We start from the raw sequence: 18,765 nt of genomic DNA, 5'->3' as shown, positions 1-18,765 counted from the left end.
TGGTTCTGTTGTCTCTTCTAGTGTTCTAAATTTCTAATAATATACCAAGCGCCCGACCACCTGCGAAGCTTTTGGTTTTGCGGCCATGGCAGCAGCGGCATTGTTACTCTCTCCCATACTCTTCGCCTCTTACCAACCCATACGAACACATATCTCGTCAATCCAACAAACTTCAGTTCAACTTCCGCCATTGTCGTCCACTTCTTGTAGAAATGGAGACCCTTTAGAAGCCACTTGGTGGAGCTGCTTCTGCTGCTGTATTCCCTTTGTGGGATACCACTTTGCAACTCAGCGAACCAGATAATGCTCTCTCTTAACCTACCTGGGCTGTTCATGTCTCCAGTGTCGTCGAATGGTGAGGACTAGGATATCCTAGCTAAATGATTTTTATGTTTTCTGTGGTTTCATTGATTCCTTTCCCTTTTGTGCATAAATCTGTGTTCTTTATCTCTTATATTCTCTCTTAATCAGGATTTCGGCAATGGCTCTGGTGTGGCAATATGGAGAAAAATCTGGGAATGAATCTTGGAAAGGGCTTTCTTGGGGTATGGTAAGCTAGATATACACATACTGCATTAACTCGATGGTTACTTTTGAGTTCTCCTGTGAAATTTCAAGTGTTTGTCAATTTCTAGGGCATTGCTCTTAATTTGTTGAAGAAAAATAGCTGCTTCTATATCTTCACTCTTTGATCTCTTTCCGAGTTGAAGTCAAACATGGCCGGCTAATTTGGTCTTATTATGTCCAACAACTGCTTCGCTCTTTATTTTACCATCTTCCACTCAGTATCTTTTGCTGTTTCATGTGCTTATACTTTCGTTGTCAACTATCGTGTAGCTGCTAAGCCCTTGAGATAACGACAAATCTAGTTACCAAGATCAAACACCCAATAACATCCAATCCAATTTAGTGTCCTCAAACCCAAAGAATAAATGTGAAGCAAATGCAAGCATGTTTGAGGCAATTTTCAAACATGTTTGAGGCAATTCTCAAGCAAATGCAACATTTCATAGCAGTGGAATCTTGTAGCTTTTTTTTCTAAATTTTGTCACTTTGGACTCATGTTTGAGGCAATTCTCACCCTTGTCAGAGGGTGAAATTTGATGAGTGAGATGGTACTGGTAGTGGGATTCTCTTATCACATGGATCCATACGTGTGGCTTCATGGCAAAAAGTTGTAATTTGGTGACAGGCTGGATATAACTTTGGTTATATTTGGATTTTCCTTTTTTATTTCTTTGCATGGTTTCTTGCATTTGGGATAAAACCTGCATCATAACTAGGGGCTGACGTGAAAGTAGGTTCACAAAGTTTCGGTACCAGCTGAGCTGCCACATAACAAAAGAACAAGGCTCGTGGCACAGGTACCATATCAGCAAGGGACCATATTAATTTTCAAAAGTTATAAGTAAAAGATAAATTGAGAAAGATGCTGTTAGTGTTCTATAATTTTTCTTTTGGAACTCTACCTGATGCAAGTCGTATGGCACAGGTACCCCTGCTTGGTGGAGCATTTTGTGCATGCACATGCCATTTCTTTTACAATTCCGAGTCCCTTGAGGTATCTAGCTTTATAATTCTTTGAAATTCACATGAAGCAGTGTTTAAATTCTCAGTGGTCACCATTTGGTGCGATAGTTAAAAGCCAGGCAGTCCAATGTGAATACGCAGCTTTTGAGTCTGAGAGCAGCCTAATGTTAGAACTGTCTATGGTGACCATGCGAAAGCAGGAATTGGGTTAGGCCCTTTGTGATCTCATGACTTAAATATCTCACTCTGTGGTTAACATGACTTTTTTTTTGGGATGTAACTATGATTATTTCGATTGCAATCCCTTTTGTATTTAAGAATCATTAAATCTCTGCAAGTTACATCCAGGAAATGATGGGCAAATTAAATATCCAGCAACATGTAGGGTACTCTTTGTAAGATCAAATACTACTGTAGATGATTCTCGTTTTTCGTTGTGAAGTGGATTGCAACCTGATGCCAGAAATAAATGTGAGGGAGTGGGTCCCTTACCACTGTATCAGTGCAGATGGGTAAAAAAATTCAATCATCATAGATAATTGATTGCAGTGATATATACATTTTTTTAAAAAATGCAGCTGCAGAAATATGGTAGAATACATGTGGATTGCAACCTGATGCCAGAAATAAATGTGAGGGAGTGGGTCCCTTACCACTATATCAGTGCAGATGGGTAAAAAAATTCAAGCATCATAGATAATTGATTGCAATGATGTATACATTTTTTTCAAAAATGCAGCTGCAGAAATATGGTAGAATACATGTTTATCTATAATTCTATATAGTTCTATATATAAAATGTGTTACAATTATTCCCAGAAATTTAATTAAAATCAGATTAAATATGTTTTTATCCTTACCTGAATAATTCATAGTTTCTTCCAACTTTCTGACCACCACATTTGAATTGTTCAAAACTATTCCAATATTGAAGCTTTGCCGAATGCCGGTATGCTATCTATGCCCGTCCATTTTAGATGGATGGTGTATGAACTAATTTGATAATTCTCCACTAATTCCAGGTATTAGTGGCCCTGCAAGCAGCACTGATTGTTGTTGGTAATTTCACAATGAGCTTTGCTACACCCCGTATATACAAGTCCTGTGAAGGAGAGTTAGGGACTCAGTAGTGTATATTATCATGGGTTTTTGCTTTATTGGCTAGACAAATCTTCAACCATTTACGTCTTATCACTGTGCAAGGTGAGATTATTATTGTTCTTGTTCAGGCGTCGACTCTACGAAGTGAACCATTATTGTTCTTGTTTCTCAGTTACAGAACTTTTATTTGTTTTTATTTGTTATGACATTCATATATGTGCAGGAAGTAGGGGAAAATGGAGGAAAAATCGATGCTTTCTTATTGCTGATAGGAATTCGAGCTAATGAGTAGAATGCTTAGTTCATTGGATGGTATTGCTTGAAAGAGAAATTTCCTGTGTTAATAATTTCTGTGGTTCAAAAAATGTTGTGGATCCTCGTTCAAGGCATGGCTTGATATGTCAAATTTTGAAACACTTCACAATGCTTGGAGCTCAAGGAAATTATCATCTTCAATGTGAAGTTGATGGGAGGTGGATTGTCAATGGCAGGGGAATGAGTTTTTCAACATAGTGATTTGACTCTAGCCCAATGGTTGTAATATAATACATTTTCAAGGTTAATATCATCATGTGATCTAGCAATATCTTTAAACTTTTTGCCTAATTTAATAGATTTTGCATGTGAATCCCTTTTCTGTCTTTTAGGTTGGGTCCGTCTGAGAACTTTGACGTATTCCATGGGCACACTGTAGATGTTTATCAACATAGTATGATGAAGTACACTTTGTCCTCATCCAAGCTTACTTATCTATTAGTAGTCTCGCCACAATATACTAAACACGTATATAAATAATCTAGGCATTTATGCTAATTGACTGTAACTAGGGTGCATAAGAAAGTATTAACACTATGATCTCTAAAACAGGCCAGGTTTTTCTACAAAAAACAAACCCCGATTGTATGAAATCAAATGATCAAATCTACTGAGTTCTTCCAATACTGTGATTCATCCTGGATTGTGGAAGATGCCCATGATTTATCAGGTTGAATTCTTTTGTCTTCAATGAGTGCAACCATCTAACATATCCTGCCCTTGCAGGTGATTTCATTTACACATGTCCTGCTTTCATTTTAGATTTGAGTAATCACTACCAATATTAATCGACTAATCTTGTTTAACTTCTGATTCAAGCACAAGCCAATAAACCCAATTGGATGAAATTAAATTATCTAATCTACTGAGTTCTTCCAGTACTGTGCTTCATCCTGGATTCTGGAAGATGCCCATGATTTATCAGGTTGAATTCTTTTGGCACCTCAATGAGTACAACCATCTAACTTATTCTAACATATCCTGCCCTTACAGGTGATTCCATGCACACCCACTTGCTTTCATTTAGATTGAATATATCATTATCTATATTAATTCTAATCTTTTTTAACATCTGATTCAAGCCAAGCCAATAGAAGCTTCTTGTGCAAAGGTTTAATATGGGCTTGCCTCAAAGTTAGTGATTCCTATGATGGGGTTGTGGAACCAAATCTACAGAGCAATCGATTGCGGAGGAAAGCCATGGGGCCAATTTGGGTGGCAGAGAGGGAGAGGATGTGGACCATATAGAGGAGGGTATATGAATAGTCTTCATCACCATCATCATCATCATCATGATTCCTGCATGTGAGCTACGTTAAAGGTGTACAACAACCCATGGCACTTGGTAACACTAGAGAAGGGATGGGGTTATTCATTTCTGGGTTGACTAGAAAGTTTAGTCCCATCTCCTACATTAAGTAGCCAAGAGGAGAAGAGATTGGAAGAGTCGGAAGGAAAGAAAGTTGGACATGAATTGGAGAGAGTGATGAATGCTGAGTGGTCCTTGTCTTCTCACTGCTTATGGTTCACCCTTCCATGTTCAAAAGGGCATGATTTAGGAGGTGGGGAGTAGATAGATCCATCCCTGCCCAGAGAAGGGAAGCATCTAAAGCAGAGAAGAAAAAAACAGAGCAAAGGAGACTCAATAGGGTAGCCCCCTTAAAGTAACATTTGACCCTAGATTCATTTCTTCAAACTTAGTATTATGAGAAATTTGATGAAAAAAGTGAAGCTGAAGTAAGATTAGAAGTGAATAGCCCACCCTTCCTGTGGGAATACCCCACAAGTGCAAAAGCACTCATCAATAATCAAAGAAGGTTGAATCTAACATCTTTTTTGGAGAGACAGAGAGAAAGAGAGAGAGGTGCATAGGACCTTGGAATCTGGCCATTCTAAATCATCTCTTTCAACAAATGATGATGCTGTATCATTCATCACTGAAGCAATAGCCCCTGATCCATCATAGCCAATAGACTGGACGCATATATTTCATGATACGGGACCATAGCTAAGTACCGTCGTAACCTTCTATGCTGAGGATTGAACAGAGAGTAGTAGCCCATGCAAAAACAATCAAATTATCCTTTAATCTCGGTCAAAAGGGATTAAACTTGGGTTGTGGATCCTGATTCTATCCTATCAACTTGAAGGCAAAAAATTCAGATCCAACACCTTCAATCTACAAATACCACATGGTATAAATCTTTCGGGGAAGAGTTTCGTTCGCTAGTTACATAGACTCCTGAAAGTTCACATAAGGATATCAACATAAATGAAATTTTTTTATTTTAAATGAGTACAATAAGTAATTTTGTGTGCACCCAGAGGCAGTTTCTGTTTCCCTAATCTTTTTGGGGAGTTGTAGCAACATTACATGACAATCTCTGCCCACCTAAGATTAGAATTATGTTATGTACAGGTATTGTAATGAAAAAATCTATGGGGGAAGGTTGGGGTACATGTGGTGGGGCCCTAGAGGGGTGGAGCCAGCTAACCCAAAGTTGTTTTGAAGTGAAGGGCATGGACAGAAAACCATCATCAAGGTCTTCACCTCCATCACCATCATCCTTTTAACGGAAGAAGGGGAGAAAGAGAGGTAGAGGGGTTAGGGCAGTGTGGGTGTGGGACCAGTACTGGGAGGAAGGGTGAAGATGGTGATGATGATGAAAATTCAGATAAGAGCTGAAGATGAAGCCAAAAATGACTAATTTGGGGGTTTCACACCTTCACTTTCCTCATAAATGAACATGGCTTCCCCCACTCAATTACAAGAAGAAAAGGGACAAAAGTTGAAATCTAACACATTCTCTCTCTCTCTCTCTCTCTCTCTCCCTTATGTTGGTTCCTTTGGCTTCTGAAGTTCTAATTACCATAATCCAAAACCCACAAGTGGGTAGCAGGTGAGACATTCTTACTGTTAAACCCTTTATTTAAATTCTGTATACCTGATTCCATAGAAAACTTGTGTTGGATACTTGGAACATGGGAAGTTGGACCAATTCTAGTTCAGGTTCTAGTTGAAACTGGGCTTACCCAAACTGGACAGGAGTATTTGCCCACTTCCTCTTCTGAGTTGGGTTGCTTCTGTAAGGATCCGCCAAAGGAAATGTTAGAAGAGAGAGAGAGAAAGGGGGCGGGGGGGGAGGAGGGAATTCGAGAAAAGGATGGCCTTTTTTGTTGAAAAATTACATGCTAAGAAGTTACCGTGCAGCCAGTGGTTTTTTTCCTCCAAATTCAAAGTTCCAATCAGTGGGGCCCAAACAGGAAACTAGGAAAGCCTCTATGTCACTCCTGTAGCCCTGCAATTACTTCTTAAAAAAGGTTTGTTTACTTGTCAGAAAGTACTCTTTTTAATTTAAAAAGCCTTGAGACTTTTGAGAGAGAGAGAGAGAGAGAGAGTGTGACAAATGGCCGTCCAAGAGAAGAAAGTAACCACCCTTTCTATACGGAGTACTACAGAAAGCCATCCATGAAAAGCTGATAAGCTTTCTCCAGCCCAAAACCCATAAAAAGAAATCCCTCTATAAGCTCTATGTAATAGTAATCACCTAACTTAATTAACCAAATTCCAAAAGTAACTGCTTCCTTTCAACCACCCATGGCAACTTTGAAATTAACCTGCAAGAAGGGTACGTATTCCTCTCATTCTCAACGTGTCTTCTTCATAACCAATATAACCAAAAACGCCACTGTGATTCTGTGTGTGTGAAACAGAGGGGGATGAGTCATGAATGGAGATAAGGAAATGAAGGGGGGGTAGGGGTGTGAAGGGATGCTGGAGGTGTAAGAAGTAATGATGAGACCTCATGCCATCATTGCAAACTAAGGCTCCTCCCATATACAAACACTGCACGCACGAGGACTGATTCAAACATCATATTATCCCTCCTCACTTCTCTCCTCTCCCCCTTGGGACTCCATGGTCCTTAACCTCTTCATTGCCCCTCCCCCTCACCCCTCTATTATTTATATCTTCACTTGTTCTTTTGCCACTACATCACCTCCCACCCTCCCCTCTCCCCTCTCCCCTCTCCAATCTTCTTCTTCTTCTTCTTCTCCTTCAATATTCTCTTACTACCCACAATTAAGAATGTGTCAATCTACAACTACCCACAATTCTCCTGCTTGCCGACGGCTAAATAAGAGATGCAAGGTTCGAGTCAATCGTCTAATAATCAGGTTCTTCTTCCTTGCCTTCCAGCTATTGTATTGACTCTGTTTTTATATTTAGATCTCATCAAAGATTACTAATGATAGTTGACACTTATAACAGTAGGAGGAGAAGATCAGAAGATGCAGCAGAGGTGGTAGGTATAGAGATGGCAATGAAGAACTTGAAGTTGTTTTTGGAGAACAGAATTATCATACAAGAGAATGAGAAATTGAGGGAGAAGGCTAGTCTCCTTCACCAAGAGAACAGAGCTTTGATGTTTGAGCTCCAGAAGAAACTCTCTCATATTCATGATTTTGCCTCCAACACCCACCATTCACGACATGATAATCAAATTTCATGTTGAAGCTTGAAGAAGAAGATGATGATGATCAGATGGAATCCTTTTCTTAAGCTTCTCTTCTATTGCTTTCCAGGACTCTGTTTTTTCCTTCTTGTTCTAGCTAGTTAATATTATTATATAAGGAAATATTAGTAATTAATAAGCTAGGGAAGAGTCTTTTCTTTCCAAGTTGAAATTCTATGGGAAATTTAAGATTTTTTATGTATGAAGGATCTAGTGTAATTCAATCTTTATATTTATGAGCCCTACTATTTTTTATTATCATTATTAGGTTGGATTCCTGAACCCTGAAAACCTCAGTATAAGGATTTGGTAAAAGGGAGAGCTTCTTTCTACATATATTTGCTCCCATTAAGGCTTATACGAAGGAGAAGGTCCACTATGTATTATATTGTTATATCGTAATCCCTTTTTCTCATGTTTCCAATAGTTGAATGCAAATTAGTGATGTTTTAATTTCCACTTTAAGCTTCCAAGGAATTTGAATGAACAGTGATGAAGATGCCTTCACCTTTCTGTAACTAAAATGCATATCTCTCTCTCTCTCTCTCTCTCTCTCTCTCTCTCTCTCTCTCTCTCTCTCTTCTCTCTCTCTCTCTCTCTCTCTCTCTCTCTCTCTCTCTCTCTCTCTCTCTATATATATATATATACTAGTAAAAATCCACACTTACAAAATGCATGTGGTACAAGAGTGTGTTTGTCGGTGAGCCTAACCCAAAAAAAAAAAAATGTGTATGTGTGTGAGAGAGAGAAAGAGAGAGAGAGAAATTGTATGATAAAACTTTATAATATGTGCAAACAAAGTTAAAATGTGAAGTAAATTTTATGATCAATAGAACTCCTTTTAATCAAATATCAAATTCTGAAAATATAATCTAAATTGTTCTATATGAATCTACTTGAATTCCTCTGGTAAACACTTAATCCATGATCAAAGAATAAGTTCTCCTCGACAATAATCTTTTTCCTCTAAATTTCGTGTTGAAACTCTATGGGTTTTTCATTTCATATAATCCAAACTATATAACATAAGGAATCATGAAACAGAGTAATTGTCTTTTCCTATTTTTTGGCAATAAGATAATAAGAGCGACGATCAATTAATTGAACATTTTAAAAAAGGTGAAAGCATTTTCTCAAATGAGATTCTATAATAAACTTCATTTGAAATAGAAATCATACAGGTGGGAAAGGGGAGGACGTGAGATAGAGATACTAGGACGGGATTGGATTTTCAATATAAAAAAAAAAAAAAAAAAGAGTTGAATATCTTGAGAAGGGGTACCATAAATTTAGGAAAAAAAAAAGGTAAAAAGGGAAAGGATATGAAGGATATATAGAATTTAAACAAAAAAAGAGGTTATAATAGTCCAAAAAAAGATTAATACATACTTTTATATAATAGTATGATATGATAGTATGATAGTATGTGATATTATGTTTACATGCGTGCATGTGAAATCCTCTAGGGTTAATAGTTAAGAAGGTCACTATCAAATAAATGGATATCAATCTCAAGAAGTGAAATGGGAAAAATTTATTAAAATAAACACCAAGAAATATGAATCAAACAAACAAATTCACATAAGATAACACAAGGATTTAATGAGATTCGCACAATGATGTGGTGTATTACATCTTTAGATGAAGAAGAAGATAATTCACTAAGTGAAAAGAAATAATAGAATGGAGATCTCTCAAGAATACCCAAACTCACGGCAAGAATACTCACCCACAAAATCTGACATGAAAAACCCCAAATCTCACTTGCCTACACGAATGAAACATTATAACATATAAATACTCTTACAAGTCGGGTCAATCCATTGGGTCGTACTATATTGCAAGGGCGATAGGCCTAAGCCCTCTGCTACCATCACAGGCCTCAGGAAAAAAAATCTCATTCAAGTTGCCAACAAATTTTATCGAAAATGGGTTAAGAATTCAAGATATACATAACAGACACCACTCCCAAGCATGGTTTCAAGTATCAGTATCGTATTGGCCGTATTGGATCAATATCGATTGAGATTGATCCCCGATTCTTGACTGATCCAAATTGGTTATCCTTACTGTCTCAAGGCTAAAATAGTAAAAGTAGTACTTTTTTTAAAAAGCAAAGGAAAAACAGATCAATACGATTGAGATCGGTATCAGCTACCAATACTGATACCAATACTGATACCAATACCATCCCCTAAATCCATGTCCCCAAGTGTTTGATATAATCAACTAAAAACAAAGGTTCTCAAGTGTCCTCCATATTGTTCCATCACCAATGAAGGCTACAGATAATGAAAATAGTTGCAGAAAAAAAATTTAAAATTGATTAACAATTACTTTTTTTTTTTTTTTGGCTACCAATTGATATCCTGACCAATCTAGTTGGTTCATACTGATCCCACAATTACATGAATCAGATCATATCAAGGTTATAACCTTACTAATACCTTCTATTATAGTGATAGTTTAGGATAACAAAATAGGGACAATCTAGATTACTTACATATAAGACATGGTGGTCCAAACTATTTATTATATGAAGAAGGCTTGCCAACGATGCAAGCGTGTGGGAAGGGGTGGTGGGGGGAATCTTCTCACGCCATACCAATGGTGGCTCAGGGAATGCTATAATTTATGTGAGATCCATATACTTTTTTTTTTTTTTTTTCTTTTTTTTTTTAATGAAAGAAAGGTGCTCCGTGGTAGTGATCATAGCCCCCAGGACAAGCCTCCGTACGACAAGTAATGCTTTCGCAGGACCAATGGACGATAATGGAGCATGCCAAGACTCGAACCCACATCTAGCTGACTCAAACGATGATGGGTTGAGGGCATTTTCACCACTAGGCTGCCAACCACTACCATCCTCCTCCACCGTCATAGATCAAGGTATGGGATATCAATTGATATGTATCAATATCTCCAAAAACCGATACCAATACCGATACCTTAACACACTTTGACTTTTGAACCCCACCATACCCTTTTAAAAAAAATAAAGATTTGGATAGCACAACCCATGATCCATCTGATTCAAGTGCAATGGGCTGATCCAGTCTAATTTGCAATTGGTAAAATCCAGGTTCGATAGTGTTGGGCTAATGTGAGCCCAGTCAGTAGGCATGCTTGAACCCTTTCCGTGTAGAACTGGATACGTTTGGACAATGTGGGAAAGCAAAATCTATACGAAACCGAATTGATGCACGGTTGCACTCAGCTTTTTCATATATGGCAGTTCAAATGAGGTTAAAATTTTAATTTTGTAGACAAATAGATTATAAGATTCTTACATATCAATTAATTTATATTAGCCCGAATTTACTAAATGACAAAACAAAGAGTTGAAAATTTTGAGAGTACCCAGAAGGTGCATGGGACTACAATGGCCGGGCTGCATTGAAATACACAATATGGTATGATAAAATGGGAGGGATGAAAATAATTAAATTTGAATTTACCAATTGGCTAAGGATATCCAATTGTTAGACTTTCTACACTACTTATCCATGGAAGTAACACAAGGTATGCCTGGGAAAAAAGTCTCTTGGTACATTGCCGTTTACGAATTTTTTACCTCAAGTAAATACTAGTTGAGCTAGTTTAGTGGACTCTCGGTTTGTCCAATCTCCAACCATGAAATTAGGATCTTCTCAAACTCCTTTCCAACCTCTCACATGCATGAAACTAAGGTATCAAAAAAGCCCGGTCAATCCGAAACCACCCTAGCTTCCCCTGAGTTCGTACAAGGCCTGGGCTGAGATTTTAGTTCATAGGGTGGGTTAGGATTGAGAATTTCAGGCCCGAGGCCAGGTTGGGTGGGCCTAGGTTGAGGTCTCAACCCAACTTAGTCCAACCCAACCCAACCATGTATATTAAGTACATAAGAATATAAATATGTTAATAATTATAAATGGGTATTTATAGAAAAAAGGTCTGCAAAAAATATTTCGTTTTTCACAATCTACATATATATACAAAAACATTGTTCTTTGGCCGATGCAATGTATCAAAATTAGGCAACCAAGTATAACCAATGATACTCACACTACTGAGAAATAAAACATTAACCAATAGTACTAGGCTAGGCTGGACTGGTTAGGCTAAGCCCAACCCAATCAAGGTCCATTAGGACTGGGTTAGGTTAGGCTTGGGCTGAGCTAGGGTTGAGTGAAGAGACCTTAGGATTGGGTTAGAGGTTTTAAAAAACCTAGCTGGACAATGCCCATTGACACCCCTACATGAAACCTCTCACAGATCTTGGGCTGTGTGTATATGAGATGTTGAGAAGAAGTTAGAGGAAAAGGAAGTTGGAGAGGATCAAACTACCAACCATGGGAGGTACCTTGAGTGATCTACCTGATATTTCCCACATGATAGATTAGTTAGGCTCAAATTTTATGTAGAAATACATGCCAGGATAATCTAACTACCTATTAAGTTTGAATACAATCAAAATTGGCCCATAATCAATAGAAAAGTTTGTAGATTCGTTAAAAATTGATTTATTTAGATGGGTAGTTAAAATTACAAGGAAAATATATCAATACATGGGTAAGTTTTACTGTGAATTTTGATATATGTTGGTCCAGATCATTGTTAGTTGAAATGGAAACGGTAAAAATCTTTATTTGAATGAGACAATAAAAAAAATACGAAAACCCTACCCTTCTTGATGTCTATGTGAACCCCCTCATTATTCTCCTGCAATCAGAGTACGTTCGCAAATGATAGAAGAAAGTTCTTAAATGAGAACCAACGAAGCAACGATAACATTGGCAATTACAATCCAAAACTGGATCCATCAACTATTCCAACATCTATCTAATCCTCACTAGTGATGAGTCCCACTCAAGGTTATTAAACTCGAAATTGAGATCCAGGCCGGGTTCAGCTTAGTTCAAATTCAATTCAATTAAATTGAAATCGGCCTAAATGCTTGAAAGTCAGCATTGATCCATTGACCAATAAAGGGTCAGAATCTGGATCGGACTCGGCAGATTCTGATTCTTGAAACCCTGGTCCACTTGGGGACTTTATGCATTATTCTCCTCACTTTTGGACCAACGGATTAGATTCTCTTTCCAAACTCAACACCATCGCATACCATCGACCCTTCCAGCGGTTTCTACCCGATACGCTTGCCACTTTAGGGATGCAATCGGGTCCCTTAGCCCAACCCAGTGTTGGACTAGGAAATCGTAGCCCAGGCCCATCTTACCGTGTTCAACCCAACCCGACCCGGCCTTGATTGACGTCCGTTAAATTTTTAGAATCGCCACGTCAGCAGTAACCTAACGCGGCGACTCGCGTCTGACAGTCTATGCTATATATGACATATGCTGACGACAGTGCTGGGATCAGGCAAACCCTTTTGCGGGCCCCAATAATAGAAACAGACAAACCAACGGGAGATCACTGCCAGCTGCCGGTAACTGCTGACGTGTTTTTTACTCTGCCGCCTTTTTCCAGTCACGATGGGGCCCATAATCCATAGGCCCAATAGCAATAGAAAATGTTTGACCGTTTTTTGTGGGTTGTGGCTTGCCTCGGAAACAAGCGTGGTATGGAAGGTGCGCCGCTTCGCCTTTTTATCTTATTATAATTTTTTGAATTGTGATTCAATGACTTGGTCTCATATTAGTAATCACCTTTACACCGTCAGATTGAAATCACACCAACATAGATTCTGATTGAACGGATAAATTGGATGTCATAGGGTACACGATGTTGCTTGTGATAAAAAACTCTATGCAATTAGTGGTCACTTTTATGGAATTAATTTTTAATTAAAGAAAAAAAAAAAAAAGGGGAAAAGATTAGAATAAACGGAGGAAACGATAAAGCGGAAACAGGGCCGTCTACAGAATTCCTACAGCCTTTCCCCCTCCCCCTTCCCCTCCTCCCCCTCGGCTTGAATTACAATCTCCGCAGCTGTTCGTGTTGCAGAAAGAGAGAGAGAGAGAGATCCGACAATCCTGCAGAACCAGAACTTGAATTCTTGGCGAAAGAGGTAAGGAATCCTAATCGATGATTTCTGTTTCTTCTTCGTATGAATGAGAAATTCTGGTAGAAATTGAATAGATCTGTAATTTTTAATCCTCGAGAACCTTTCTGTATGATCGTCTGTGGTAATATGTGAATTTCATGGCCGATCGCCGGTGTTCATGTTGTGTGATGGTCCGATGAACCAGCATTTAAACGGTTTGGTAGACACCGGACGGTCAGATTGTTTAATGTTCTATTGAGTTTCTTGAACATTCGCCCTTGGGAGAAGGGAAAAAAAACCGGAAAAAAATTCTAGAGATCGATTCTTTTCTTGAATTTCCTTCGATCAAATTCTTGGAAGTTCCAGAACTATTTTTAGTTTGACGAAAGTACCCTTGAAATTCACTGATTACCTAAATAGTGAAAAGGAGATTTTGTTGGGGAAGAGGTGGGAGGAAGGTATTATTGTCAAATTTGGAGTTTAAGTTTTTTCTTTTTTTCTTTTTTTTTTTCTTTTTTTTAACTCGTGACCGACGATTTTCTCTTTTCCCATTTTATTTCTTCGATTTCGATCAGAGAAAGACGAAGATGGGTTCTGAAGAGAGCTGGGATCGGGAGACGGGATGCCAAGCTCCTGAAAGTCACCGGCCCTGTGCGAATGGGTGTGGCTTCTTTGGGACGCCGGCGACTTTGAACCTCTGTTCCAAGTGCTATGGGGATTTCTGCATCAAAGAACAGCAAGCGGCTTCTGCCAAGGTTGCCGTCGAGAGATCTCTCAGCCCAACAAAATCGAAAACGTCAGCGCAACATCAACAGCAACAGAAACAACAACAAGAAGTATCAGTTCCTTCCTTGTTCGTTCATTCTTCTTCTTTGGCTCCTCCGTCATCGTCATCGTCTTCGTCTTCATCTTCACCGTTTGAGAGTTCCTCTGCTTTAAATTCCACGGCAACTAGTGTTGTTGGGGTGGAATCAAGCGTGAAGAAGAGATGCGTGAGCTGTAAGAAGCGGGTGGGGATTCTGGGGTTCAATTGCAGGTGTGGCAGTACCTTCTGCTCGGAGCACAGGTACCCAGAGGTTCATGCGTGCACGTTCGATTTCAAGTCCATGGGTCGGGACGCCATCGCCAAAGCCAACCCAGTTGTGAAAGCTGACAAGGTTCGGAGGTTCTGAGACTTCCCCTTATGAGTATGACTCATCGCTTCCTGTTAGGTGTTGTCCTTTCAAGTTTGTGTTCTGTTCTTTCCTTTGGTTGGTTCATGTTCTATGAAAAAGTAAAGGTTGCGTTTCTGTGCTGTGTTTGGGAGTTGGGTCTCTTTTTGGAGAGTTTTCTTTCAGGGGGAAAGGGGGAATTGGGATGGGAAATTGGGGGAATGGAGAATAGGCAGCTCAGCTGCATCAGAGGAATCCTTCCAGGCTGGTTTGAGTGGGTAAAGTGGATTACATAATGGAGTGATAATGGAGTTGTTTGCAGTTCAGACCATACTTTCTTTCTTTTATTTTATTCTATTTTCATTATTATCTTTTGCTGAAATTATATCTTTGCTTGACTTTAAACAGTAATTATAAGCTGACCCAAATATAGAAAACAAGTTCTAACAATGGAAACAAATGTTTTGGTGGAATAATAATAGGGCAGGAATGCAGGATTAATGGTGTCTTAATAATTATAGAGTAGCAGGAGTAGCAGAATATTATTTTCCTTTTATTTTTTTTAATTGTGAGTAGACTTTTATATAATGAATGCATGAAAGTGGAAAAGAAAAACCTGTTGATTCATGATTGGCAATTAGACATAAATCATAGATTGAAGATCCTTGTTTGGTAGATTTGGATGTTGAATCAAGCTTCTTTATGGGGTTGCTTACCAAACAATATACAATAAAGAAGTTGGGACCTATTGAGTATTGACAACAAAACCCACAGTTGATAGGGTTTTTGTGTTTTTATTGCCAAGAAACATTTATCTTGGCTAACCTATAGTGGGATGTGGGATGTGGGATGTGGGATGTGGGATGTGGAGGCCCTTGCTTAGGCCGGGGTAGGCCTAAGATGGCTATTGACGAAGTGGTACGAAAAGATATGCATATGGTAGGGTTCAATTCTAGTATGACTTCAGATTAGAGTTTTGTGGAGGACAAGTACCCGTGTTATCAACCCCTTATAGGGGATGTTCCCATGATGTGTCTTTCATTACTGCTTTACCTTCTGTTATCTCCACTTTTCTTCATTTTAATTTCTCTTTTTTGTGTTTCTTTATTGTCTGATTTCTATATTGGATTTATGTAGTTGATCCCATTTAGTTGTGAAAAGGTTATGATTGTTATTATTGTGAATGGATCCTTGATTATAGAGTCCATTGGAGGGGAATTATATATATATATATATATATATATATTCTAGCACTTGCACTAGAGTTTTTGTAATATATATTCTCAATTGGTGAGTTTAGACCAGCCTGTATAGATTATTTGTGAGGGAACTCCACTAAGACTTGCACCAACTAAATTAACTCCCTAAAACCTATAAATACAAGAATCCCCAACCTAAACCATGATAATATTACTAGATTACTCACCCACTTAAGAAAATCACATAAAAAAAAGAGCCTTTCCTCCACCAACCGACCCCAGATATCCCTGTAATGAAACTGCATTGATGTGGTTGTGGTAGTATTTGAACCCATATGCAAATGAAATCATGCAAGCACTATCTAGAGAGCTTAGCCTGTATTAAGTACATGAACTTAAGATGGAAGCTTTGTAGAGGCCAAGTTGCCAATACAGGTAGAGTTATATGGGATTCATAAGCCTGATGAGGAATTCTGGCGTTGTGTCTACGTCAAAGTTCACATGGTTTATGCTTGTCCTCTTCTACATTGTGTAACTTTAGTCTTTTTCTTCTTACACAAAAATAAAATAGAATAATAATAATAAAGACTTACGTCTTTTCATTAGCTTGCTTTCTCGTTTGCAACTTGCACTTTGGATGTTTCTCGGTCCAAAGACCTTAATATAAAAAATATATATATGAAGGGTAAACATAAACATAACTCTCATCCCCTAAACTCAGGCGAAATATTAACTTGACCCATCTTTTTGAAAACATCACTTTCCGCCCTACAAGAAAAAAATACCATCTAATAGCCCCAACCATTAGGTTTGGTTGTTAAGTGAAATTAATTTTTTTTTATAATCCCCAAAATATCCTCCTAATTGTGAAATGCTCAAGATACTTCTGATATTCAGCCCTCTTCCTCTTTCTCTATCGCTGAAACACAAACAACCCTCAACCTTTGTCGCCGAACAGAAGGAGAAGGAGAAGAAGCTTCATCCTTCTCGTTGCATCGTGTGCAGTCACAGAGATCGGTGCTCTTCTGAAGGGCTAAAGTTCATAAATAGTACAGATCTGAAATCTGAGATACATTCAAGATTCCAGATCCATAACGCACAGATCAACACACATATTTTTCTCAATTTTCCTTTCAAAATATTATTGAAAATAGCCCAAACACATTGTTCGACACACATGAACAGGAAGAAAAAAAACCCTAGAAATATCAGCGTCTGACATCTACGCATCATAACCAGACACAGGGTTCAAGGGAAAAAAAAGAATAAAAATTGAAAATCTATATACAGAACCTTCTGCGTGAATCGAAATCGATATTATAAAAAGGAAAAAGATAATTAAAAGGAGAAGTGGAAACTATAAACACCATTATAAGGGTAGATAAGGTACGCAATTTCAAAAATCAGTGCGGAACAGATGCCCCATTGTTCAAGAACATTGGCCTTCCCGATGAGGAATAAGAGGAGGTGCCTCCCACTGGATCGCTGTAGTGCGAATCCATGCGTCCCACAGCACATCTTTCGTTCTCTCTCTCTCTCTCTTACCCTCCCTGCTTTTCTCCGCCTGTGCTGAAAGCTAGGGGTGTCAATTTGTGGCCCGAACTGGGTAAACCGACCGGGACCGACCGTTTAAAGACCGGCCCGGCCCGGACCGTTTATTAAACGTGTCGGGCTTGAGCCCGGCCCGTTTATAAATGGTCGGTCTCGGTTTTGCTACTTGAACCGTCGGGCGCCCGACCGAATAACGCCCGACCGAGACCGGCCTATTGTGCACCGACTTGGCCCGACCCTTTAATGATTGTAGAATACCTATTTTACCCCCCAAATTAAAGAATAAAAACTAAAAAGTAAAGACATGTTCACATTTTAAATAATGGTTATATTTTGTATCATTTATTGATTTATTGTCATTTTTTTGGGCTTGCATAAGTGGGCCGGAATATAATAGCACATTTTAAAGAGGGCCCGTTTAAAAACCGGTTAAAGCCCGTTTAACATTAAACATGTCCGTAGCCCGATTAAGGCCCGACTAAAGCCCGATTAAGGTGGCCCGATTATAACCCGAGACCGACCGACCGAATATAAAGTGTACCATGCCCTCAATAACTAAGCCCGATTAGTTAAATGGGCGGACACGGTGTAGCCTTTGAAAGTCTTCAAACCCGATTAAGCCCGATCGAAACCGAACCGGACCGACCGGTTGACACCCCTACTGAAAGCCGATCAATCAAAATTCGCAACGAAAGGAAGAGACAACGAAGATTAATACAAAAAAGAAGGAAGAAATCAACTAATCAAGCAGAGAAGGATGTGATTGATCAACTACTGAGAAATTCCACCAAAAGGGTTTATGGAAACTCCTATGTGATTCGATAAGAAGTAAGCGGCGGATATAAGATCTATGGTTTGGTATGGTTTTTGGTGGATTTACTCAATCGAATTCGAGCTGTTTGTGTTTTATGAGAAAGAGGAAGAGGGCTAGGGCTGAATATCAGGGTATCTTGAGCATTTCACAATTAGGAGGGTACTTTGGGGATTATAAAAATATTTAATTTGACTTAACAGTCAAATCTAACAGTTGGGGCTGTTCGATTGCATCTTTTTCTTATAAGGGAGGAGAGTGATATTTTCGGAAAGGTGGTGGGTCAAAGTTGATATTTCGCCTTAGTTCAGGGGGGGGGAGTGATGTATGAAAAGGAACGAGTGGAATTTCTTATGGTGAGGCTGCACGGCTTGATGCTTGCTACTTCTCATAATTACAGTGGATAGGCCTCCTAGTATTTTTTTTTTTTTTTTTGGGGGGGGAATGGGATCCGGATCCTCCCCATAGGTCCCATGGACCATAGAGTGATCCCATGTCTGGGAGGATCCGGGCACACGTCTTGAGGTTATCCCAACTGTGAGAACACTCTATGATCCATGGGCTCTATGAAGAGGAATCCTATCCTAGGGAATGATGGGTGGTA

The 18,765-nt window shown here is 38.9% G+C and overlaps 2 protein-coding genes across 6 annotated transcripts; both read left to right on the top strand.

The window, feature by feature from the left end:
- On the top strand, positions 1-3,225 carry LOC122059420. Of its 5 annotated transcripts, XR_006134038.1 has the most exons (6): positions 1-355; positions 472-545; positions 1,302-1,364; positions 1,493-1,561; positions 2,553-2,733; positions 2,855-3,225. XR_006134038.1 is itself a non-coding variant. In XM_042622193.1 (5 exons), the coding sequence occupies exons 1-5, from the start codon at positions 304-306 to the stop codon at positions 2,658-2,660; spliced, it is 366 nt and encodes a 121-aa protein (XP_042478127.1). In that variant the 5' UTR covers positions 1-303; the 3' UTR covers positions 2,661-3,225. The 5 variants fall into 5 exon arrangements, 3 of the variants coding, with proteins under 3 accessions (XP_042478127.1, XP_042478130.1, XP_042478129.1); XM_042622193.1 differs by having other exon boundaries at positions 2,553-3,225; XM_042622196.1 differs by having other exon boundaries at positions 472-550; positions 2,553-3,225.
- Positions 3,226-13,302: 10,077 nt separating this feature from the next.
- Positions 13,303-14,982, top strand: LOC122058861 (zinc finger A20 and AN1 domain-containing stress-associated protein 1-like). The gene is made up of 2 exons (XM_042621559.1): positions 13,303-13,473; positions 14,025-14,982. Exon 2 carries the CDS (start codon positions 14,037-14,039, stop codon positions 14,619-14,621), a length of 585 nt encoding a protein of 194 aa, XP_042477493.1. The 5' UTR covers positions 13,303-13,473; positions 14,025-14,036; the 3' UTR covers positions 14,622-14,982.
- The last annotated feature ends 3,783 nt before the right edge of the window (positions 14,983-18,765 follow it).

This window comes from Macadamia integrifolia, chromosome 13, assembly GCF_013358625.1.
Source record: "Macadamia integrifolia cultivar HAES 741 chromosome 13, SCU_Mint_v3, whole genome shotgun sequence".
Classification (NCBI taxonomy): domain Eukaryota; kingdom Viridiplantae; phylum Streptophyta; class Magnoliopsida; order Proteales; family Proteaceae; genus Macadamia; species Macadamia integrifolia.
The sequence above is the reverse complement of the archived record's forward strand: the minus strand, read 5'-3'. Positions and strand labels throughout refer to the sequence as shown.